General features: G+C 44.0%; 1 protein-coding gene across 1 annotated transcript; it reads right to left on the bottom strand.

Moving 5' to 3' along the window:
* Window positions 1–261: 261 nt before the first annotated feature.
* On the bottom strand, window positions 262–23,570 carry Ahrr (aryl hydrocarbon receptor repressor). The gene is made up of 7 exons (XM_059276359.1): window positions 23,482–23,570; window positions 16,336–16,465; window positions 14,536–14,669; window positions 12,260–12,456; window positions 4,853–4,914; window positions 4,481–4,622; window positions 262–3,745 (listed from the first exon to the last, which is right to left on the bottom strand). The coding sequence occupies exons 1-7, from the start codon at window positions 23,530–23,532 to the stop codon at window positions 2,737–2,739; spliced, it is 1,725 nt and encodes a 574-aa protein (XP_059132342.1). The 5' UTR covers window positions 23,533–23,570; the 3' UTR covers window positions 262–2,736.
* Between the last annotated feature and the right edge of the window lie 339 nt (window positions 23,571–23,909).

The following is a 23,909-nucleotide window of genomic DNA, read 5'->3' as shown; positions in this document are numbered from 1 at the left end:
GAGTGTGGTGTGACCTGAGGGCACGTGAGGGTACCAACCTTCAGTGAGAGCAGAGGAGGGCCCAACCCCAGCCCTCAACTCCAACTTTTCTACTTTTACATTTATTCCCTTCTGTTGTCCTAAAATGTAAATCCAAAACACACTCTGAAGAAAAAGGCACACAATCTTACACTAAATACATGGAACCATGAGGTTTATTTTACACAAGTTTTGCAAATTTAGTACAAACCACAGTATGAGAAATGAATTTGGATTCGCTGTTAAAACAGAGCACCGAGCAAACAGCACAGAAAGCTTCACTGTAGTATGTCTGTTTAAAGCTCATTGGGCCAGTCTAAATCTTGAGGACTTTCTTCTAGTAGAAACTGCAAATATAAAGGACACTTTGTATGTATTCCTTCTTAGCCCATCTCTCATTATATTTGATTATGATTTTTTAGCCGTATGGGCAAAAGCTAAATATCACCAAAAGTGTGAGCCTATAGTTAGTGTGGATGGTGAAATCCTAAAGCAGGAGTAACCTCTGTGCACCTCCCATGCAAGTTGACTGGGGATTTGTGATGAATGAGCAACAAAGGTGCAGTGTAGGAGATTTGAGCTTCCTTGGACAGTGTTGGCACCAGGTATCCAAGCTTGGATACAATGTGATGTGGCATCCCTCCAACACACAAAATCTGCAGAACTGACATCCAAGTGCAGAACTCAGTGTCCACAAAGCCTGACCTGCACGGAAGCCTAGGTACCAGTTGAGCTGACCACACTCCACATTTGGTAACTCATCCCAGCAGCAGTCCAGCAGGTACATCTGAAAGTTCAGAGTACGTGAACAGAGACAACTGGGCTTTGGGGGAAGGGGGGCACAGCTCTTCTTTGGTTATGTAGCAAGGGGATGGGGATTTAGCGAAAATTAGTAAATATGTAATAATGCATTTTATTTTATTTTATTTGAGAGGGATCTCGTGTAGGCTTAAACTGCTGACCTCTTGAGTGCTGGAATATACATCACCATGCCTAAATATGTCTCTGAATTCCCTCTTCTTGGCCTCTTTTCCCAGGTTTCTTCCACTGGCTCCAAAATGCTTGAGAAATGTTGTATACATTGGAGCATAACAGTCTACTGTGTTCTCTGCTCCTTGTTTAAGAAGCATATTGGATCCTGAGTCTGTATGAGGATAGGAACACAGCTAATCATGTTCAGAGAGAAATACTAGAATTTCAGACACTTGAGTGGTTTGAGCATGTCCTGTCCTTGGGAACTGGGCATTGGTTAGAACAAGAAGTGATGAGGAAGACTCAAACTCTACCTGTTGTTATTCATTAATAACCACAGGGTAAGCTATGCTTGGCAGAAATGTGTAAAGTGGGACTAAGACAGTTTAAGTAAAGGAGGGAGACAGGTGGCTGGGCACAGGGTGCAGAGCTGGGACACCATCCTGACTTCAGGCTTCAGGTAATGGAGAAGCTGGAGTGAAGGTATGAGCATGCCTCATATGTCCTGTCTTGCCCTTTGAAAAGCCTCTGTGGACTGAGGGACAAAGAGAACACAAGTCCCTAGGCTCTATAGTGGGTATTCTCAGTTCTAGATCTTCAGTCATATCCCTGTCCCACAGTGAGTCCTCTTGAGAGCCAGACAGGTCAAAAGCTGGGCAGAGGACCTGGTCCTGCCCACCCAACTTGCTTCTAACAAGGTGATAGGCATTTTCCAGACAGCTTCTTCACAAAGCCAATAGCTGAGCAATGGTATTCTGGAGCCATAGGTAAAGGAGAGGAAGTCTGTATTGAAGAGAATACCTAGTAGAATTAGCCATGAGCTCCAGCAAGCATTCTAAGACCTCAGGGGAAGTAACGTCAGAGGTGGATGATCATCACCGAGGAAGACTATCTGTACCATACAGGCGAGCAGAGCACAGCAGGTTTTTTTTTTCCTGTTCAGTGGACCCTGTGCTAATAGAGCAGGACTTCTGGTCTGAGCCCTTTCCTAGAACACTCACCTTCACCATCAGCCATAAGTCAATTGCCAATGGTTTGTGGCAACCCATCCTTTCTGTTTTTTATTTGATATCCACATTTCCTACAATCAGAGTGCATTGCCTTTACAATTCAAAACAAATACTAGCTACCTTCCTTTTCCCTAAGTCTCCCTGGGCTAGGAACTGTTGCCCTTACTTGAAAGCCCTATAGACAACAGTCAGGGACAATGCCTCCTCATCAGTGTGGCTCACCCTTTTCTGTATGTTGTGCTTCTCTGGTTCCTGGCCTGGACACTATGACCTCTACCATGTGATATGCGCAGGGACACAGGTACATAAACCATACTCAGAAATCCACAGAAAACACCAAATGGGATGGGATGTTTCCCCGACCACCACTATGCAAAATGTGGCTTCAGATTTGACTCAGAGCCTCAGAACTTCTGCTACATACAGGCAGGAGATGTAGCAAGATTGGGCACCAGGGGCACATCACTTTGACACATCAGTTAGGGGTTGCCCAGCATAAAATACTATTGGCTACTTTCTTAAACACTTTAATTTCTCAAAGAGAAATGCTTTCCACTTGAACAGACAGGTTTATGCATGAGAATCCTCTAATGCTCTATATGATTCAGGTGCTTTACTTCTCAACTACACATAGGGAATCAGCCTCACTCGTTGAGTTCTGTAAAGAGCATCACTAGAAGAATCTCTGATCATATTGTATCATCCATTGACTGAGATTTCCACCAGAGCAGCAGCTCTAGGGTAGGAAAATCCCATCAGAGCATTTGGGTGGGATCACAGTTATAGAGGCACTCTTAGGAAATATCCTGGGCATAGCCACTTGGCCAGGAGCAGCCAATGATTGTGAGTCCAGGGGCTCACGCTTAACAATAGGAGCTCTGCAGTCTTGGCCCAAAGAGGGGTGCTGGCTTTCACTGTGGCCCCGCATGAAGAGGTGGTGAGGAGGCTCTGGATCCAGGCATGTGCAATGTGCAGGAAGGAAAGGAGCCTGCTCCCTGCAGGATCCAAAAGTATCTCTGCTGTGGGGATTAGTTTCCAGCATACCATGACCAAGGTGTGGGGTACAGACCTGCTGCCTATAGTCAGGCTCTGTTTTTAGGTGCATCCTGGCAGGGAAACTGACCAGATGTCTCCTGGCCATGTCGCTAGCTCCCAGCCACACCCGGCTAGTTGTGCTGGCATCAACTATATCCTGGGACCCAGATTCATTTTCCATCTTGATCGGTACTTCCAGTGACAATACTGGATTATATGGAGTGTCTATGGTCACTGGCAGACTGGGCAACTTTGCATCCTCTGTAGAAAAGCCCCTGGCTGTGAAGCGCTGCATTCCAGGCAGAGGGATCCTGGATCCCAGGCTTCCCTGGGGGATATGACAGGTGGAAGGATGTACCTGGCCCTGGTGGATATCTTGCAAGGGTCTGTTCATTTGGCTGCAGTAGGCACCAGTAGGATGGTCTGGTGAATTTTTGAAAGAAGCCACATTGCTGGCACTGAACATGCCCTGACTTCCAGGGTAAGGCAAACAGGAACCATGGGGCACTGGACATGTGGATGGCTCATTCTTACTAGGCTGCCGAGTCAGCTTGGTAGTGACCTCCTGACTTCTCTGTTCTGTGTTCCAGTTCAGGTGCCTCAAGTGTACTGGTGTTTCCAAGCCATAATTGTACTTGTGCATCTCCCTCTGCCCCCGGACACCAGTGGACCTTCTTGGTGCATGCTTCTGGTTCTCTTCTTCTCTGTCCCTTCAGAGAAAAGATAGCCATTTAACATAACAACAGAAGTGATGTTCTTACCTCCTTAGGGGCCTCGGCCTTTCTATGAGAGGGTAGCAATGTAGTATGTACCCAATTAAATCCCAAGGGCAGCTTCAAGTCTTCCCAGACCACATTGGCTTTTACAACTACCTATTGTCAATCCAAGGGAACAGTGAAGAGCCTTCCTTGTTCTACCTTGCCTGCCTTGGCCCCTAAGTTCCCAGGCAGCATGCTGCTTTCCTTGCTCCAGGGAAGCAGCATGCTGCTTTCCTTGCTCCAGGGAAGCACTACTGTGGCACAGGTGAGTATCCTCCATCAGCTGTATGATCATGACTAATAAAATACTGTAGGGACCATCAAATTAAAAGAACAGTCCTGTGGCTGACTCCAGGACACTTTGTGGCTTCAGGACTAGCACCTATGTGATGAGAGATAAGGAGGGTTCTACCTAGTAGCCAATTTGATAGAGACCCCTGGTTAGGATGGGGTGAGAGGGTGGGCAGTGGCAGGTGGCAAGTGAGAGAAGGGCTGTGACCTGAAAGGATTTCTGAGCCAAACACCTCCTCCCTGACGCCTTGCTGCGCAGGCTGAGAGGATGTCTACAGGCATATAGGTGTCAGGGCTACAGCCACTATTTCTTACCCATGCCTATCCCATCCTTTCACTCTGATAACCACAGTGACTTAACCAGGGGCTGGGACTGTGAAGCCTGGTACCACTTACCCTGAAGCCCCCTTGGGGTCTGGGAGGAGATCAGGACCACCCCTGAGGCACAGACATGAAGGCCTGGCTAAAGCCCGGGCCCAGTGGCTCCTATCTGTTTGTCCCCTGAATAGTGAAATGCCATTTTCTCCATTACTCCTTCCTGTTAGAATTTAGAGAGAAAGATGTCACAATGAGGGCTAATGGGAAAGTTTTTTTCTCAGCAGTGACCAGGACCTGAGTGACAGCAGCAGGCAATTATCTCAGTGGTACTCCCTGCTGGCCCTGGCATCTCCAGGGAACACACAGAGTTCTGCAGGCATGGGGAACTCTCTCAGGGACAAAAGCATCTTGCCATAGAGAAAAGATGAAAACATGAAGTTTTAGAAGTACCTGCTAAGTAATTGTGTTTGGGATGCAATTCTGATTCACACAGACTTGTAACAGCTTTTGCCCTGTGAAGACCAGATAACAGCATTAATGTATGTTAACAATATGACAATGAAAGGGATTAGCAACACAGATATTACTGCTTTCTCAAGAGATGATAGAAATAACTTACACCTTTTAATCTTTATATTGCAGAGACTAATATAAATGTTAATTATATAAATATAATATAATTAATTACTTTAGGATGGCACATAGGTGGCTTTAGAGATTGCACCTTCCTCCCCTCCAGAAGGCAAATACAATTGACTCCTGTGATTCAAGGAAATTATGTTCTATACCATCATTTTAACAATGAACTAGTGATCACAAAGCCACTATCCTCAGGGTAAATATGGGGTGTAGAGTTGGGGTGAGAGTTATAACAGGCACTTGGAAGCTGTTTTTATTAAAAACCAAATTCCTCACTTGGGCTCAAAAATTATCTAAAAGCAGGATGAAAGTCTGGCATCTCTACCTTCACTTTGCATCTGTGTCCTTCACTTTAGGTCACCTGCTTACCTATGTATATAGGTACACTAATCATTTACGGAGCATCTAAGTTCAGGTTATTATTGCTGTGATGAAGTATCATGACCAAAAGCAACTTGGGGAGGGAAGGGTTTATTTCACTCACAGTTCCATTTAATAGTTCATCATCAAAAGCAGTGAGGGCAGGAACTCAAGCAGGGCAGGAACTTCTAGGCAGGAGCTGATGCAGAGGCCATAAAGGAGTTTTGTTTACTGGCTTGCTCATCCTGTTTTCTTATAGAACCCAAAGATCGACCACCAGCCCAGGGATGGGGAGGACCCACAATAGGCTGGGCCCTCCCCTATCAATCACTAATTAAGAAAAGGCCCTACAGTTGGATCTTATGGAGGTATTTTCTCCATTGAGGTTCCCTCCTTTTCAGATAACTTTAGCTTGTGGTTGACATAAAACCATCCAATACACTATCTCATTTGTCTTCAAGGATTAAGACACAAAGATAAAAATAATGGAGGCATCTTATTGTCAGCTTTTTACTGCATCCTGTTTCATATTCTCAAAGGGTGACTAAAGGTCTTAGTCATTTCCCCAAACCTGAAGACACCTTAGATTTCAGCAACAGGAGGGCCTCATAAGACAGACTGTCCATGGTGGTAGGGCTGTAGTTTGAAGAAACACTAACCATCTCCTGAGACCCAGTTTATCTCCTCAAGCAATAAAGACTTCTTCAGACCACTTTGCAAAACCAGAAATGAAACAATGATTAACAAGATTACCATGCCTTGACCGGAACTGCTTAATTAAGCATACTTCTTACTCTTACCCCAATTCTGCCTCTATTCTAGCCAGATGCTCATGTAAATGCTCCAAAGATGGGGCCCTTTCATATGTTCCTGTCTCCAAAGTACTACCATCAGTGTCTCCCTTCTCCACTTTCAGCACTACTGGTCTCTTTAGTGGACATATTTGGATGGGTGGCCAAGCTGACCTGCTAGGGCTACTGGAGTCATGAATTTTTCCCTTAAATTCTATTTAGAATAATTTTGAGTCATCCTGATAGAGAGCCATTTTGCTCTTGGGAGGAGAAATTTAGGTGGTTTGCCTGATGATGCCTCTTTGCTGAGTGCCAGTGCTGGACTTCAAACTCTATCTATTGAACTCACCCCAGAGTGCTCTGTGCTCTTTGTACCTGGGGTCTGTAAGGAGCTGAGACTGAGAGAGAAGGAAACCTGGCCTGCTGGGGCACTGCTGGGAATGTGTACTCTCTGAGAATCCTATTTTTCCCACTGTGTATCTATGGACAATGACAAAACTGTGGCAAGGGTTGATTTGGGGATTTGAAATAAATTTTAGGAGGTAGGTAAAAGAACATAGCAAGTTGAAGAAACAAAGAGGAACAGCCAACACAACCCTTGTTAAGAAAGCTGTGAGGGACAGCAGCTGCTGTCAGAGCCAGCTCTCGGGGCCTGGTACCACCATCTCTGGCCCCACAGAGAATGAATTGTGATGTGCTTGCTGAAAGCAGTTCTGATTTTAGGTCAAAGCAGAGGGGACAAGAGTCCTCAACACCAGGTTCTCCCTAAGAGTCTGAATAGTTTACATGGTATGGCACCTACTTAAAGGGCTACTGTCTTCAGAAATCCTACAAATCCACCTAGGTATCTCCCTGAAGGGGGGTGGCCTATGTACCCAATCTTGTGCCCATCATACCTAGAAAACAGAGTGAAATGGCACCAGAAATTGCATTTTCCTACTTGGGTTCAAGGGTGCACTAGAGGTCTCTCTCCAGGCCTAGCTTTGAGCACAGCATTAGTGTTCCCAGAGCTTTGTTTGGGGGCTAGAAAAGCATTCAGGAAAGAGAAAGCTTGTGGGAATCTCTGATGAAAACAAGCCAAATTACCCTTTAAAAACAGGAAACTCAAACAGTGAACAAAGGCAGCGTACTCCTTTAGACTGATAGACACTGATCTTCCCTGACCCTGCACAGGTGGGTCTACCCCTGCAAACCAGTGGGCCCTGCAGACCACTGGGCTCTGGCTGGCCAGGTCATGGCATTTAAGTATTTTCCCCAATGGCCTTGCTTTTCTGCCCTTATATTTTATACATTATTTCTTTAATTTAAAAAAATGAGGAAGGCTGGGCAGTGGTGGCGCACACCTTTAATCCCAGCACTCGGGAGGCAGAGGCAGGCGGATCTTTGTGAGTTCGAGGCCAGCCTGGTCTACGGAGTGAGTTCCAGGAAAGGCACAAAGCTACACAGAGAAACCCTGTCTTGAAAAAAAAAAAAATGAGGAAGTACACAAACTTATTTTTAGAATGTTCTAGAAGTCTGATGTTATCATCAGTTTGCCGGCTCAGGTTGGGAACCTTCTAGGCTAACTCAGTTTCATCCCTGGAGGCTAGTTCCATATGCCCTGCACCCAGGAGACAATGGGGGTGCAACTCTGGCTTCAGTGCTAGGTAGGCACTGGACAGAAGTAAGAATAACAAATCTAGGAAATCAAAGCACAGAAAGGAAAACTTTATGTGACTGTTGTTGTGCACATATCATTTACAGAAGGTGGAGATGAGTTACAGATGTGGTGGCAGGGTGAAGCCAAACCCAACAGGAGAGAGGCAGGCTTCAGGTGCTTGCCTTAAATGCAACCACTGGCATTGTCTGGTAAACAAGCCAGGCTCTTCACACTGGCTCTCACAAGAGTATAGACACTCAGTAGCTGGACATCAGGGAATGTCTAGGCACTACACCCCACCATCTGGGATATAGCAGGTAACTAAGGGCTAAGCTGCAAGACTCTGGTGACTTTGAAGTTGCCACAATGACAAGGCAAGTAGGTCAAACAAGCTGATAGTGAAGGTGCAAATGGCGGTATGCAATGTGGAGTCCTTGAGCCTTCCAGGATGGGTACTCAGGGCCATTCCAGGTTCAAATCTGAAGAACAAGATTTAATGCTGATGAAAGAAGAAAAGCACGTCGGACCAAAAGACAAACTTGAAAGCAGAGAGTGCTTCACATATCTATATAAGCAAGCAACAGAGACCACCACTGAAAATAGCAGGACAAGCTTGCCACTGGTGATAGTATTCCTAAAGGCAGATGGCTCAGCTAAGGTATGTGACTACCTGCATTCCACTTGTATTTCTGAGTCTGTTGTGAATGTCCTTTATTACTGTATACATCCATAGGAAAGTTGTCATGGTTGGGAAATATACAGAAAGCGTGATCCAGGAGTGTGGTGGTCTGAGTGTAATTGGCTCATAATCTTACGGGGAGTGGTACTATCAGGAGGTGTGGCTTTGTTGAATGGGTATGGCCTTGTTGGATGAAGTGTGTTACTGTGGGGGTGGACTTTGAGGTTTCTTATGCTCAGGATACCACCCACTGAGTCAGTTGATTTCCTATTGCCTGCAAGATGTAGGATTCTCAGCTCCAGCACCACATCTGCCTACATGCAGTCATGCTCCCCATCATGATGATAATGGACTGAACCTCTGAAACTGTAATGAGCCACCCCAATTAAATGTTTTCTTTATAAGAGTTGTTGTGGTCATGGTGTCTCTTCACGGCAATAGAAACCTAACTAAGACAAGGAGCAAGATGAACAGACAAAGGCACCCAGCTAAGGAAGAAAGGCAGAAACAACGGGGGCCAGATTTCCACCATTGGCTGAAACATTTGCTAACTGCATCTTCTAAGTGTACATACTGTATATGGTGGTGAGCGCTGTGTCTGTGGGTTTGTGCAGACTTGACAAATTACTCCTGAGGGTCAGTTAACAGACCTGTATTCATGTGCTGAATTGGTAACCTGCTGAGGTTTTCTTCCCACCTGGTGTTTATTGTCCTGCAAAATGGGAAGGCAACAGACACTTAGGTCAAACAAACGGCTTCTCCAAGAGCAATTACAGGGGACCAAGGCCATGGGCTAGGACTAAGCCACAGAGTGGTCACTCAGCCTTGGCTGCAGCAGAGAGGCCAGGAAGGGTGAGAGAAGGGATCTGGTGCAGCAGAGCAAACAGGATCCCTTCCTTTTCAGCCAGTATCCCAAGAGAGATCACAGAGTAGCTCATGGATGAGGAAGGGCTCATTAGTGGCACTGTCCCAGGATGCTTGCTTGGGGCATAACATCCTCAGGTCAGGATGGGGAGGCCAGTAGAATGGGCAGTGCCTCCAGAAGTGGCCTGATAAGGCATTTAACTGCCCTCATGGAGGCTGTACTGTGGAGGGAACAAGATTGATGAGGAAATGGTGGTCCCAGAGGCCCCCTCCCCAGCACTCTTCCAACAACCAAGGCCATAGAAGAGCTCACAACTGCCTCTGTGAGAAGAACACCATGGCTCAGGTTAGGGCCAGGGTCAGGGTTACAGCTGAAACTCCTAGTTCAATTTTAAATAAATGGAGAGCCCATCTCAGCTTTCACTATTTATTCCAAGCCTTGCTGTCTTGGCTAATGCAACCATAGCCTGAGACCTAACTATGCTCTGGAGAGGGTGATGGGCAGCTTGGTTCTGCTTTAGTCACCAAAGGACATACAAGTGTCTGGGAATTAGGGTTGTTTTGACTACTAATATTATAATAGAATAAGAGAAAGTGTTGCCTACAATCTAGTGGAAAATTGTTGTGTAGCAGCTTCCTCCTAGATTAGAACTTTTCATTTCAGAGGAAAATGCCTTAAGACATAGGATGCAAAAGAAATAGTTAATGTCAGGATGTTTACAGGGAAGTAAAACAAAACAACAGGATGTCCTAAGGAAGGCAAAGCATTCAATCATGCATGGAAGATCATTAAGACAGGAAGTAAATAACTCAAAATAGCTTCAGGAAGTCCCTGAAACTGAATAGATTCACTAGGTATCTCCCAAAAGTGTATAAGCAGCAAAAACTGCTGAGAGTCTCGTCAAACTGCCTAGAAGACCCTCAGAGGGGCTGAGGTGCCTAGAAAAGGCTCAGACCAACAGAGCCACCAGAAAAGGCCACTCTCCAACCTATTGAGCGGCCTGAAGGATAGGCAGTATGCTCCAAATTTCCAGCTTTTGTGATCTGTCACTCATGCTGGAGTGGGTTTTAGATGTAGCTGTCTTTGAGTCATTTCTGTTCCTGTAAGTAACCCCTCATCCACATTCCTATAAGTAACCCTAATAAAAGTCATTAGTTTATCAAGTTGGACTTTGTGATATCCATGCTTTGATCTGTCTTTGAAAGGACCAAGCAGATGCCATAACAGGCTGCTCAGTCTTCTCTTAGAGATCAGGCCTCAATTTCAGTTTCCTGAGACTTGAACAAGCAGTTTCTGGGAAGGCCATGAACAAAAGACTTAGTCCTTGCAGTAGCTTCCTTTCTGCATGTGTTCTGACAGACCAAGGTTCAGCCAATTGTTTACTGTCTGGGACCTCTCACCAACTTAGAGCTACCGCGCATGGGTCAATGTGAGAGTCCAGGCAACTGAGCCAGTCCCCACAGTCAGTACGCGCTAGGCCAGCCAGCCTTCATGGCAGCTCAAGGACAAAGCCTGGGACTTTTCCAGGCCTGCCCCAAAATGATAACTGTAACCACCAACTAACCCTAGTGCTGTGGAATGTTCTGTATGGCAAATGTGTTGCTGATTGGTCAATAAAACACTGATTGGCCATTGGCTAGGCAGGAAGTATAAGCGGGACAAGGAGGAGAATAAAGCTGGGAAGTGGAAGGCTGAGTCAGAGAGACACTGCCACCCTCCACGATGACAAACAGCATGTGAAGATGCCGGTAAGCCATGAGCCACGTGGCAAGGTATAGATTTATAGAAATGGATTAATTTAAGCTGTAAGAACAGTTAGTAAGAAGCCTGCCACGGCCATATAGTTTGTAACCAATATAAGTCTCTGTGTTTACTTGGTCGGGTCTGAGCGACTATGGGACTGGCAGGTGAGAGAGATTTGTCCTGACTGTGGGCCAGGCAGGAAAACTAGCTACACCCTAGCCAATTAAAAATTACTAACATGATTGCCACTCACATAAACCAATCCTGAGTCTGTTCCTATGAAGTCTGTAGACCCCAAGCCCCCTTTGCTTTAAAATCCTGCCCCATTGCTACTTGGGGTCTCTTCTGCTCTGGTGCTGCATCAGACCGATGGAGAGTCCCAAGTTAACTCGCAATACAAAGATTCTTTGCTTTTGCATCAGATTCAGTCTCTTGGTGGTCTTTGGGGGGTCTCTGGGTACAACATCTTCAGTTCAGTATCTCGGGTGAGTAGACATTGGTTTATGTCTCTCCAGGAATAGTGTCACACAACAGAAACCAATTCAGAACTGAGGCATCCCTGTCTCCCAACTCCCTCTGACCTCATACTCCCATGTCACTATACCAGGTAGAAAATAGCTTTATATGCATAGCATTTTAAATCTCTCCTGGAAATGGATCCATGAATCAATCATAGACATGGCCCAGAAAACTAGGAGTGTTCTCTACTCTTGAAAGTTGAGAAAATGTCATAGGACTGGCCAGATGAGGGCCTAGAGAGCTGGCACAGTCCTGACACTAACCTTTGATATGCCTGTGTTTGCTAAATATCTATCTGTGTTGTACCCAACACCAACAAACTGAGGAGGAGGCAGGGCCCGTAGAGTGACAGGCCCACTTTGGCCTCTCTCTGGGGGCTTGCTTACTCTGAGCCTAGAGGTTAAGGGCAGCTTTAGTGTAGCTGCAATGAAAGTGTGTGATGCTACAGTTTGCACCAATTTTGAAAAGATGCTTTTCCCTAAGAGTAGTCAGGTGCATTGTGTAAGGGTTTTAAAATGTCAGACTTCATGTTTATTATTTGCTAGGAAAAATTAAATAGAAATTACATGTAGGACATTTTGCTATCATAGTTTAATGTTGTGATATGATAATTCACGCTCACCTTGAGTCCACTGTAACTACAAAGTCTGTCCTGTGCTTCGCCCTCAAGAATGCACTTTTCATTTTCATCTCAGCCATGGAAGGCAGGACTGGTACCACAATGCAAAACAACGAGAGTCGAGGGGGAAGGGCTGTTCCTGATGGTGCCTTCTTCTTCTGTCCAAACAGGAATTTTAATTTTCCTTGGAACTGCATAGTCTGGTGTTTTTAAGACAGAAGAACAGTTGTTCACAGAGTTGTGAAGGTAACTTTGTAGCAATACCATCATTCTCACACTTTATGAAACCCCTGCTTCCCCTACCCTAGTGACTCTCAGCCTCCTGGATAACAGCTCTGCCCTAGGGCTACAGTTCCTTCACTGGCAGTCTGGAGACCATTTATGGATAGCATAATCTCACCCGTGCACATGTTGACACCTCCCCCGCCCCCATGTGTGTATACAGAGAAAGATATAAGTACACATCTACCCGAGTTGTCACAGACCTATACCCAACTATCAGCCATCTTTTGCAGGAGTTCCCTGAGAGCTGACCTACCTAGCTTTAACTTTCCATTTCCAAATTAGTATTTCTCACTTTTAATGATTAGACAGGGACAGCTTAATTTTATTAATCTAGAATATACAGGGGCCAGGCATTGGTGGTATATGCCTTTAATCCCAGCACTCAGGAGGCAGAGGCAGGCGGATCTCTGTGAGTTCAAGGCCAGCCTGGACTACAGAGTTCCAGGAAAGGCGCAAAGCTACACAGAGAAACCCTGTCTCGAAAAACCAATATATATATTCATATAGGGAAAGCTGCTATATCACTGAATTAGTTCCCAAGTTCCTTCAGGGTTCTCCTGCCTTCAGATGTCCTAGCAGCATGGACCCATACCCTCTCTATCCCTTTATGCATCCATCTTCTCTTCTTCCATCACTCTTCCCTTCTTCCCAGCTCATCCATGTCTGAGTACATCCATGGGTTGTGGAATGAACAAATACTTGGAAGGATTCACTTAGTGTCAATCACATACATGGTGTGGGCAATTTTAGGCAGTGGTGTACTGGGAAACATTCAATGCCCAGCTCCAAGGAAAACAATTCTAGATTTTCAGTGTTTGCCAGTTTCTTTGATATAAATATTCCCACTATGGCTGATTTAGAATTATTGACACAAAGTCAATCAGATCTCAATGTTCTAACAATTGATCCTGGGCAGGCAGCACCCTCTCCACCCCTGCCTAGACTTTAGGATGAAGTGGAAAGGGCTTGTGAAGTGCCTATGGATTAACCCAATGTCAGTGGTTCTTTGTGAATTGGTATGAGATAATAGATTTGAATGGAGGCATAAATAACACCTTTTTCTTTTTTAGTTATGGGCAGGCCCACATGCAGGGAGATTCAGGGCACAGGAGATTCAGTATCATCAAAATACGTTTTATATATGTTTTAAATTCTCAAATAATAAGCTAAAAATATAGCTAAAAAAGTACATGGTGGGTGGAGGGAGGGAAAGTTCCTAAGTAACATAAGCTGTGATCTTCTATCCTGTGTCCTTTTCCAACTTACCACAGCTTGTGGGTAGCTCACAGAACCATGGATGCAGAGCTGGGTAAAGCTGGTGTGAATTGGAAAAATCTTCACAAATTATGATAGAACAAGAGGGTTTACTGAGGCTCTAGGCAGAACCCATACAGATTTCCTTAGGGCTCTTGCCCAGGTGTGCAGTAAGCCTGCTAGGAATTGTCAGCTCAGCCTTTGGTGGATGCTCTGTAAGGATCTGCAGCCCCCAGGCTTGACTTCTGGGGCTCCATAGTCCAGGTGAGGGAGATAACTCCTTCTCCTGGAAACTCAGTCCAGTTGGAGGAGATGGGACCTTCCCATGATCCTTAGTCCAGGTTGTGGAGATGGGAATCCCTTGAGAACCTTTGTCCAGGTTAGATATATGGGGCATATATGCCAGGTTTGTTCTAGGTGGACCAGAAAGACAACATGCAGTGGTCACAGGATCTTATGGCCCTGAGTCCACAAATCAATCTAGGAAGCTGAGCTCATTAGGAAGCTGGCCAGTGGAAGCTGAGGTCAGTCAGAGGACTCAGAGATGAATACTTGCTAAGACAAGGTAGGGTGTCCAGGGACTCTCAGACAGCTGTGACTGACTGGAGAGGGAGGGTACAGGGACCAGGGGCTCTGCCAGCTTACTTACTTAGAGCCTCCATACAGTGTCCACTCTGTCCCCACCTTTTCTTCAGCAGGGTAGAATGTATCCCACATGTACCTGGCATCCACCCACTCACCAGAAAGCCAGAGGTGCTGTCCAGCAAGCAGCGAACACGACAGATGAAACAACGTGTCAAGAAGGCTGAGTACTCTGACGGCAAGCCCTTGCCCCGTTCCTGGGCCCTGAGCAACTTCCCGAGGATGGTACTGTCTGATAAGATAATTCAAATAACGCAAAATAAAATATGATGATTAGGCTGGGAAACAACAGACTAGACCTATGAAGACAGTGGGTAAACACACAGGAGAAATGTAAGTAGCTGCCATGAAGCTTGTAACAAACATGCCACTCTGTTTAAAATGCACATCTCTCCACAATTCCCCAAGCCTTTGTCACCCCAAGAGACAGTGCTTTGATGGTTTTTGCTTTCATTGGCGCTACCCTTAATGACGTTGATTTTTAGCACTGATGCATGTGTGACTAAGGTCACTTGCTTAGTGTCATTGGAGCTGCATAAATGATATGACATGAAGGCACCTTAAGTCTAAGGTGAATTATTCTGTTGGATGTTAAGGTTGGGTGGAAATTTTTCTTTGAATTATTTAAAGTTTCTGTAGGAAACCATCATCTGAATGAACTCCTGGATGAAGTCCAGGACCCACATGCATCTGTCTCCTTCAACCTCATGGTTACCTACTACTTATGGAAATATTCTATGCACAGCTCATCTTTATCAATTGTGTACAATTAATTTGTTGGGGAATGATTTACAGGGTTCTAGTGCACAAAGCATAACTACTACTGTGGAAGGTTTTGTTTTTGTTTTTCAGTTAAATGTAAATAGATCCAAAGAAGCTGCCTAGAAGGTAAGGGGCTTGAGAGAGTTTATGAAACAAGTGACAAGTTCTTAGGTTCTTAGGTAGTGTTGAAAATACCAAATATGGCAGAGCCTGGAGTTTGGATCTTGGGTATCCTCCAAAGGCCCATGAACCCCAGCCTATGGTGGTGGAACTTATGAGGCAGTGAGAGGTGTTTAGGGCTTTAGGGCATGTTCTTGAGAGGTATTATGGGACCCAGTTACAATTTAAAGTGATATGTTTGGGTGTTAACATGACAAGGGGTAGATCTGTGATTATTAATCTTGATTATCAACTTGATAGGCTCTAGAATAGCTCAATAAACAAACCTTTGGACATGTTTGAGGGAGTTTCTAGATTGGATTAATTGTAGTGGGAAGATCCACCTGAAACGTGGTGACACCATTCCATGACCTGGAGTCCTAGGCTGAATGAAAAGGAGAGCTGAGTACTAGCATCCATCTCCGTTTCCTGACCGTGGGTGCAATGTGACCAGCTGCCTCATGCCCTGCAGCCATGGCTTTTCTGTTATGGTGGGCTCTATCTTCCAACAATGTACAGAAATAAACCTTCCTTCCTTAAGCTGCTTTTGTCAAGTTTTTGTTGCAGCAACAGCTAAAGTAACTAATATGGACCCAATTCCCTTCTTTCTCCTCTTTGAGTTGGATGGCAGATAAGGATTTTGCCTCAACAGACACTCATACTATAATATGCTGCCCCTCACTAAATGCCTAAAAGCAAAGGATCCACAGTTAATGCATTGAAGCCTTCCAAACTATGAAACAAAATAACCTTTTTCTCTCTATGAGCTGAGTATCTCAAGTATCTACCGAAATGAAAAGCAGAAGAGACTGGAGCAAGTGCCATGATGCAAAGGTCCCCAGTAGCCACACAGAGCCTAGGATGGACCAACTGCTGGCTGGAGGAGTATGGAGAGGAGGGCTCAAGAGAAAGTAGAACCTGAAGGAAAATCCATGTAGATATAGAGGAAAATGTGGACGTCATTGAAATTGGCCTACCTGTGTCGGCATGTGGGGACTGTCCAAACACCACCTGTGGAGGGTCCATGGCCCAGTGCAGCTGTCTGCAGAAGTCCTGTCGGTCATCCACATGGATGTAGTCATAAATGTTTTGGTGCATTACATCAGTCTGAAATACAGAAGCAGTTGCTTTAGCCTCATCCTGAATTTATGTGTTCTGGTGGTTAAGAATCACATGATCCCCACATCAATCATTCAAAGGCAAGTCACATGTGAAAAAAACAAACAAACAAACAAACAAACAAAGCTTTGAGAAAAAGACAGACCTTTAATCTTGAGGCTCCAATAACACTTCCTGGAAGGATGTGCCTCCATGGTCTTGTCACCCCAGGGCATCTTCACTCTGTGACCCCTAGGATCTGGCCTGCATGGTGGTATCATTATGCTTTCAAGCAATGGGCACTCAGTTGTCCCCTTTCCTAATTCAACTCTGGTCCTTCAGGCCAATTGTGTCATATACTTCCACCTACCCAGGCCCATGAAATGCCTAGGACCCACCAGATCATGACCCTCTCTCTGGTTCTCTTTCCTCTAACCTCCTTAAAGAAAATCAGACTTTAGAGGAAGCCAGTTTTTCAGTTATTGGAATTCTCTGGTATCTGCAGAAACTTTGACCTATAAAGCTGACATTAAGGTTTTGACTATGCCAATGTATAGATAACCCATGAACTTGGAGAGGTTTTCTATGACCCTTACCATCCTCATAATGAAGAATTTGGCTTATTCTTTGCACTGGGAACCCAGCCTATTAATGCCATCGGGTCCTGCAGCATCTCTATAGGGCCTCTTGGGACACCCCTAAATTATGGTTTACGTTACACACACAGGTTGAATTCCATACCAAAGGAACACTGAATTCTTTGGAATCTATCTTTCTGCCCAGTATCACAACTGTAAGACTGGTCTTTGTGTGACAGCATCATCTTCATATGGTGGCATTTTATTATGTACCCAATCTTTCCTCCTATCTTTGTCTTGCTTTCTCTAAAAATGTCTGTGATACAAAACAGGAGATAAGAGTTTTCTCTGGCTTGGATGACTGCAGGAGTGGATGTTTTCATTGGTCCAGGCCATTTGTCTCTGAGCAGTGCTGTGGGATGGTCTTTCTGTACGCTGAGAATATGTGTTGCTCTCATTGGTCAGGAAAAGGCTGTTTTGACCAATGGACAGGAAGAATAAGGTTAGGTGGTACATTCAAACTAAAGACAGGGAGAAGAAGGGTGGACAGACACTGCAAGACGCCCAAGAAGCAAGATGTGAAAGAACTGGTAAGCCACGGGTCACATAAGGATACATAGATTAATAGAAATGAGTTTATTTAAATGTAAGAGCTAGGTAGTAATAAGCCTGAGCCATTGGCCAAACATTTATAATTAATATAAGCCTCTGGGTGGTTATTTAGGAAACGGCAGGTGGGAGAGAACCGTCAGATTACAGAGCAGTGCTGTTTGTGGGCCTGCCTGACTTTCACTATCCCACTTAGCCCTCTATGCCTAGTCTCTGAGAAACCTATTCCTTGCCATCTGGTAATCCCCTCCTCTCCTAAGAATGTTATTATATTGACACATGCATGTCAATGAAGATTCTAGAATTAGAGTGCCAATGTTCACTCAAAGTGTCTCTGCTTACACTGTAATCCCACAAATTATATAGTTTTATGTGGAAAAGGCTGACATCTCCATGATAGTAATGAGTCTTCTGGGTATGGTATATCTCACCATGTATTTAGACCAACCTTAGTTTAATTGAAAACACTGTTTTTTCATTTTCTGTGTGGGTGTTCTGTAAGTCATTGAGTGCATTCATCCTTAGTATTTGATGTTTTTGTTGTTGTTTTTACCATATTGCAGGCAGTGCTATTTCCTTATGTGGTTTTAACTAGAGAAACTTGTGGTGGTACTGTGTCCCCCAATATATTGTGCACCCTAATAAACTTATCTGGGGTCAGAGAACAAACAGCCACTAGATAGACATAGAGGCCAGAAAACAGTGTCACATCTGTGAGTTCAAGGACATTGGAAACAGCCAGGCATGGTGACACACACCTTTAATCCTAGGAAGTGATGGCAGGAAGCAGAAAGGTATATAAGGCATGAGGACCAGGAACTAGAGGCTTTTAAGCTTTTAGGCTTTTAGCAGTGGTTCAACTGAGATCCATTTGGATGAGGACTCAGAGGCTTCCAGTCTGAGGAAACAGGATTGGCTGAGAAGTTGGCAAGGTGAGGTTAGCTGTGGCTTGTTCTGCTTCTCTGATCTTTCAGAATTCACCCCAACACCTGGCTCCATGTTTTTTATTTAATAAGATCTTTTAAGATTCACGTTACAGAAACTGCTGATCTGGGCACAGTGGGCTCCCATGATTCTCAGAGTGAGGGTACAAGTAGGTGCTGTAGGATGGATTCTTTTTACCTGTTTTTGGGGTGACCCTGAGCTTTATAGATCCATCAGAGAGCATGGTTTCCAATGTCCACTGGCCTCCCAAGACTCTCATCTATCATCTCTACATGCCTTAGTTAGTGAAGGGGTATATCTAGGTTGATGTGAGCTGTGGGCCTGCAGGTAACCAGGGCAAAGGGCAGACAAGACAGTGGAAGAGACAGCAAAGCCAGAAGGGAGAACAAAATAAAGCCATATATTTCTATGACAAATTTGAAGAAAGCATGAAATAGTTTTAGATTTAAGAAACAAATTCCTGTTTTAATAACTAATGCCACAGGTTTAATTCTTGTTTTAATAACTAATGCCTTTAAGATTTCCTAGAGCAGATGCCACAAAGGAAAATCAAGAGAAGTAATGAGAAGAAATGTAAGAAGGGGTGAAGAGGACACAAAAACTAGACACTGCTACCACCAGGGAAGTAGTCTTTACTTCAGCTCCAAGCCACTATCCATGCAATGAGACACAAAGGCAAGCCTGTCTTTTACAAGCTACGTGTCTGGCAACTGTCATTTTTAATTCTTGGGCAAAGAGTATATGCATCTACTAACTGGACATAGATAGGTGTCCTTGCTCAGACCATAGAGCTGTGATGTTCTGGTTCACTTGGTAACAGCTGCCACAAGTCACTGTGAGGGACGATACAGTTTCCTGAATGAATAAGCTTCATAGGCCTAAATTTTACAGCTGTGCTGATCTGAAGAAGCTGAACGGTATACTCAGGCAGCCTCAGGAAGGAATTGGCTCTTGACCTTTGTGAAACATTTGATACAAGATGCTAATGAGATCACAAAGCTATTGTAATACTTTGTGAAATATTTTGAATAAAGTAAAGACAATGGAAACATTTTCTATGACGAAGGAAAAACTGACTTATACTCCTAACAGTTAAGGAGAAATAGCAGAGCTCTAATAAGTAAAATCCCAGCAAGGAAATTCTACCTTGAATATAAGCCATTCTGTACTTCAGAGCCTCTGTCCTTAACACTCAGCTATGTAGTGAGACCATCAGTTGTGGATAAAGGGAGAAGATCTAGGTGTAGCTAAGGAGTTTATAGTCTACTCACAGAAAAGGATTAAATTAAAGTAATTCTGAACATGTAGAAGGTGGCAGGTGTCTCTTTCTAGCTTTGAATCCTACATATACAAGCAAGAGAGACTACTGGGGACTATTTTAATATAAGAATCATACCAGCGTGCCATGTCCTTATCTGCCTCCATGCCCAAATTCTGCACTATCAAGGGCACTGGGAACCGACACAGAGGAACATGAATTCTGGCAAATGGACAATATCTCTATGCTGCACACAAAGTCAAAGTTGATAGAGTCTGCTTTAGGAAATGTAATAGCTCAAGCAGACTTCAGTCTTCTCTGGGGGCTGTTGACATTTCAGAGAGGAGAGACTGACTCAGTGCTCTAATGTGAGGTCCCCTCAAGACCAGGCTGTCCTGAGCACTGAGATTTAAAACATGCACTGTTACACTTGGTCCCTTGCTATTTTAAATATGTTTATTTCCTGTCTTTTCTCAGGTGGGGTTGTTTTTCTTATGTTCTTCTAGTAAGGACTATATTCATTTATTGTCTACTGGCTCATGCTTGCCATCATGGCTTGGCTTCCTGTGTGCTTAGGACTTTGTTGTGAACTCATCTTCAGAGGTGTTGTATGGTATTTTGTTTGTGTTCTGACAAATAAAGCTTGCCTGGATATCAAAGGGCAGAGCTAGCCACTAGTTAACCATAGGGGCCAGGCAGTGGTGGCACACACCTTTAATCCCAGCACTTGGGAAGAGGAAGTAGGAGGAACAAAAGTTCAAGGCTGCCCTGGGCTATATGAGATTGAACCATTTTAAAAGAGAAACAGAGCCAGGTGGTGGTAGTGCAGGCCTTTAATCCTAGGACTAGGGAGGTAGAAACAGGAATGTGAAGACAGAATCTTGGCCTCCCATTCGGTCTGAGGATTCATAGAGGTAAGAAGTAGCTGCTGCTCTGCTTCTCTGATCTTTCAGCTTTTACCCTTGATATCTGACTCTGGGTTTTTAATTGTTAAGACTAATTAGGTTCACACATAACAGAGGGGATGTTTTTGTGGCATGGCCTGTTGAATGAAGCTGATGTACACACCAACCACACCCTGCCACTGCCAATTTTGATTTACTGGTGAGCCCATGTTAGTTTCCAGATTGGAAGCCCTACTGTGCAGTAGTTGTTATGAATGTGCCATGCAGGAAACATAAACATGCATGTTTGTGTCTTTTCACATGTCAGAATTGATTGAATAATAAATTTATGAGCTGTATTGGCTTTGTTGGCTGCTATTTTCCAAATTGTTCCAATTTCTCTTGAAAATTGGCAAATGGAAAACATAGGCTCTTTTATTTCTATCTTAATTACTAACACTAATTCTCAGGTCAAACATTATGCATTACTCAGTAAATGTTTCTATCATCTATCATCTGTCTGTTCAATTGTCTGTCACCTATTACTAATACTAACTCTTAAATCAATATTATACATCATACAGTAAATCTGCTTATCATCTATCTATATGTCTATCATCTATCTATCTATCTATCTATCTATCTATCTGTATGTATGTATGTATATAGGCTACAGAGTAGATACAAAAGTGTAAGAGAGGCCACAGAAAAATTCAAGGAATTTAATAAGGCCTTACTAGAGGCAGAGGCAAACAACTGATACAGATAGAAAGAAAATTTCTTCAGTGCATAGATAAAATATTAATAACCCAACTGGAGAGCTGTTGAAGGTGTGTAGAACCAGGCAGGGTGACAAGACTGAGCTGGACCTAAAAGTTGAGTTGAATTGCACAGGCAAAGCAGAGGACCCTGGAGAACTTAGAGATGAGGTACAAGACCAGGTCCATGTGGATAGATGGATGGATGGACAAATAGAAAGGGATGGGCAGATAGTCAATTTGAGTCAGCAGTGAGGGCCAAGTTGAAATGAAGCTCTGAGGATAACTAGGAGTCTTTGTTAGTCCCTAGATGCACACACCAGGTAAATGAAGGGTCATCACCTTTATAACATTAGATGTCCTTTTTATGGAGACCAGGTGTATCATTTACTTTTCTGTTGCCATGATAAAACAGCATGACCAAAAGTGACTGAATTATGGAAGAAATAATTTATTTTGGCTTATAGTTCAGAGGGATAAGAGTCCTTCATGGCAAGAAGGCATGGCAGCATGTAGTAGGCATAACAGGAAGCTGATAGATCACATCCTCAACCAAAAATATGAGGCAGAGAAAATCAAACTAGAAGAGTGGTGTGGTGGTTTGAGAGAAAATGGCCCCCAAAGGGAGTGGCACTATTAGGGGGTGTGGCCTTGTTGAAGTAGGTGTGGCCTTCTTAGAGGAAGTATGTCACTGTAGGGGCAGGTTTTGAGGTCTCTTTTGCTCAAGCTTCACTCATTGTGACACTCAGCCCACTTCCTTTTACCTTCTGATCAAGATGTAGCCAGCACTATGTCTGCCTGCACGCTGCCATGTTCCTCACCACGATGATAATGGACTGAGCCTCTAAACTGTAAGCTGCCACGACAATTAAATGTTTTACTTTATAAAAGTTGCTGTGGTCATGGTGTCTCTTCACAGCAACAGAAACCCTAACTAAGACATGAGGTGAAGCTTATGAACTCTCAAACTCCCAGTGACACACTTCCTCTAGCAAGGTTATGTCTCCCATAACCTTCTCTAACAGCACTGCCAAATAGGGACCAGATGTTCAAACATATGAGCCTATAGATGATATTTCTCATTTAAACCACTTCATCAGGTGAGGGAATTGCACCCTTCTTTCGTCTGATGTGTTAAGTTCTTGAGCCTAGGTTTTCTGATAATGGCTTTTATATACCCATATGTTCATATGCTCCTAGTCTATTTTGATGTTTATAGGTAGTACATTTTTACATTTAATATTAAGTTATTTACCAGTTCATGCCTTGTGGGTAGGGCTGGCTAAATGGTGATGTCTACATGCACAGTGAGGAGCACAGATATCCCGCCTTTGCATTTGCCCCCAAATCGGAGCCAAACACTGCTTGTAAAATGGAGTCATCCAGGGAGAGGCACAGCCTGAAAGCTAATATAAATTTTTTTAAATAATTTTTTTACATAATATAAAGTAATTTAAAGCAGAACACAGCCTTATTCCCACAGTAATGCAGATCTGGATTCTCGTTTGACCTGGTTTCCTCTTGAGGCTTCTTTCTTCCTGAGGTCAAACAGGAAACACTTCCTTATTCCTTTCTGTGCCTTGAGTAAAATGTCTTCTTGTACCTGTTTGTTGATAAGTCAGTTTCCAGGGTCTGGTATTTGAGGCATCTGGGCCCCAATCCTTTGCCTCATGGGCTAGAATCACATAGCCTGGGGGACTAAGTCATTGTTCCGAAATTATGTCTGGAACACACTAACTATCTTGAGTCTAAGATATGGAATTATCACATGAGATGGTGCTCTGAATATGAGAAGCTAAAGAGTAGAGTCTCAGCCCCTCAGGGTCTCCAAGCACCACAATGCTCCACTGAAGCTGACATGTTGCCCTAGACAAAGCTGGGTCATATGATATAAAGATCTTGATCTTAGATAGTCTGAAGCTTTGAAGACAATTGACAAAGGTAATAGAACCCAACATTTAATATATCAAAAGGCTGTTTTCACTTCATTTACCTGATGGAAGCCCAGATAGTCCACAATTGTTGCCGATGCATAAAAGATCATTCCTTCTGCACTCACCACCAGAGCAAAGCCATTGAGAGACTAAGAAGAAAAAACAATGAAATTGAGTTGGCTCACCCAAAATGAAAAGAACAAGAGGTGGTTAGGTCTGCATAAATTTCTCAACATTTCTCCTGTTTTGTATAACCTCTAGCAATGCCCATATCAACTTTCTATCACCTTTTTGTGACAGCTCCCGTTAACAGGAGACCAAGGAAGTTGGCCATGGTTTGTGAGTTTGAAGATTTGGATCTCTCTCCAGGGGATACAATATGCATGTTTAATGAAATAAAAGCAGCATCAGACTGACATAATGAGGCATCATCGCAGGAGGAAGCAAAATGGGGACATTTCACTTTATTGTTGAACCTTCTGTACAC

Source organism: Peromyscus eremicus, chromosome 11 (assembly GCF_949786415.1).
Source record: "Peromyscus eremicus chromosome 11, PerEre_H2_v1, whole genome shotgun sequence".
Classification (NCBI taxonomy): domain Eukaryota; kingdom Metazoa; phylum Chordata; class Mammalia; order Rodentia; family Cricetidae; genus Peromyscus; species Peromyscus eremicus.
This window is presented reverse-complemented; position numbering and strand designations above follow the sequence as displayed.

Coding starts and splice junctions, on each gene's coding strand:
- Ahrr (XM_059276359.1), bottom strand. CDS start 23,532: ATGATCTTTTATGCATCGGCAACAATTGTGGACTATCTGGGCTTCCAT. Junction 4,623..4,852: donor CAAACACAATTACTTAGCAG/GTACTTCTAAAA, acceptor AAATTCTAACAG/GAAGGAGTAATGGAGAAAAT. Junction 3,746..4,480: donor GACCCCAAGGGGGCTTCAGG/GTAAGTGGTACC, acceptor TTTTCTCTGAAG/GGACAGAGAAGAAGAGAACC.